This window comes from Lonchura striata, chromosome 27 (assembly GCF_046129695.1).
Source record: "Lonchura striata isolate bLonStr1 chromosome 27, bLonStr1.mat, whole genome shotgun sequence".
In the NCBI taxonomy this organism is placed as follows: domain Eukaryota; kingdom Metazoa; phylum Chordata; class Aves; order Passeriformes; family Estrildidae; genus Lonchura; species Lonchura striata.
Window position 1 is genome coordinate 1,425,136 of NC_134629.1, and position 1,602 is coordinate 1,426,737.

At 51.1% G+C, this 1,602-nt stretch overlaps 1 protein-coding gene across 1 annotated transcript; it reads right to left on the minus strand.

Moving 5' to 3' along the window:
• Nucleotides 1-295: 295 nt before the first annotated feature.
• Nucleotides 296-883, minus strand: LOC144247547 (olfactory receptor 14J1-like). The gene has a single exon (XM_077788555.1). The coding sequence runs from the start codon at nucleotides 881-883 to the stop codon at nucleotides 296-298; it is 588 nt and encodes a 195-aa protein (XP_077644681.1).
• Between the last annotated feature and the right edge of the window lie 719 nt (nucleotides 884-1,602).

Genomic DNA, 1,602 nt, shown 5'->3' on the forward strand with positions numbered 1-1,602 from the left:
AACAAACTTTCTGGCTGACTGCAGAGGCCAGGACAAAGCTGAGTGTTTCCCCTGGTGTCCCCAGCCCTTTCTGGCCCCAGGGGCTGATGGCATTTGTGCTGCCTCAGGTTCATGTCCCCACAGCACCAGCATGGGGATGCTCCCGCCTGCTGTGTGCAATGCAAACAGGGGCTCCTGACGTTTCTTTGTGGACAACATTAAAATGTACTACAAAGAAAAATAACCTCCAAAAGGAAAACAAGAAGTATCAAAATTTACTTGTATTAAAAGTGTTTTGCAGAAATTGGGCAGCAGTTTAATGTTCCTGAAAGCATCCAGTCATCAGTCTCCACACTGCACCTTTGAGCTCCTGGTTCCTCAGGCTGTAGATGAGGGGGTTCAGGGCTGGAGGCACCACCGAGTACAGAACTGACACTGACAGATCCAGGGATGGGGAGGACATTGAGGTGGGCTTCAGGTAAGCAAATGTGCCAGAGCTGACAAACAGAGAGACCACAGCCAGGTGAGGGAGGCAGGTGGAAAAGGCTTTGTGCCGTCCCTGATCCGAGGGGATCCTCAGCACGGCCCTGAAGATCTGCACATAGGAGAAAACAATGAACACAAAACAGCCAAAATATAGAAGAGCACTTGGCACAATAAGCCCAAGTTCCCTGAGTTTGGAGTGTGAGCAGGAGATCTTGAGGATTTGTGGGATTTCACAGAAGAACTGGCCCAGGGCATTGCCATGGCACAGGGGAAGGGAAAATGTATTGGCTGTGTGCATGAGAGCATTGAGAAAGCCACTGGCCCAGGCAGCTGCTGCCATGTGGGCACAAGCTCTGCTGCCCAGGAGGTTCCCGTAGTGCAGGGGTTTGCAGATGGACACGTAGCGGTCGTAGCACATGATGGTCAGGAGGGAAAACTCTCCTGAAATGAAGAAGGCAAAAAAAAAATAGTTGGGCAGCACATCCTGTGTAGGAGATGGTGCTGGTGTCCCAGAGGGAATTGTGCATGGCTTTGGGGACAGTGGTGCAGATGGAGCCCAGGTCGCTGAGGGCCAGGTTGAGCAGGAAGAAGAACATGGGCGTGTGCAGGTGGTGGCCGCAGGCTACGGCGCTGATGATGAGGCCGTTGCCCAGGAGGGCAGCCAGGGAGATGCCCAGGAAGAGGCAGAAGTGCAGGAGCTGCAGCTGCCGCGTGTCTGCCAGTGCCAGCAGGAGGAAGTGGCTGATGGAGCTGCTGTTGGACATTTGCTGTGGCTGAACATGGGCACCTGTTCATGGAGAAAGGGACAGTGAAGAGTTAGAGGAGATGCCTGTAACTAAAAACAAAGACATTTCCCATACACCCTCTTCTGTAGCACACTTGGACGTACTTTTGTGTTTAAGAGTTCTGAGGTTTTCTTTTTAAGCTCCCCAGTATTTTCCCAGTATTCTTGGATATCAAAATCTCTGCATTTCTGCTTCCCTCAGGGAGAGCAGAGCAAGTTCTGTGAGGGAAAGTGATGAGTGGAGAATGAAGGGAGATAGTCTGTCATTCTGACCTATTCAGAATTTCTCTGGGCATTAGACTTTCTCAGCTGGAGTATTATCACCTTCCCATACTTCCACTAAAAACTGCCAG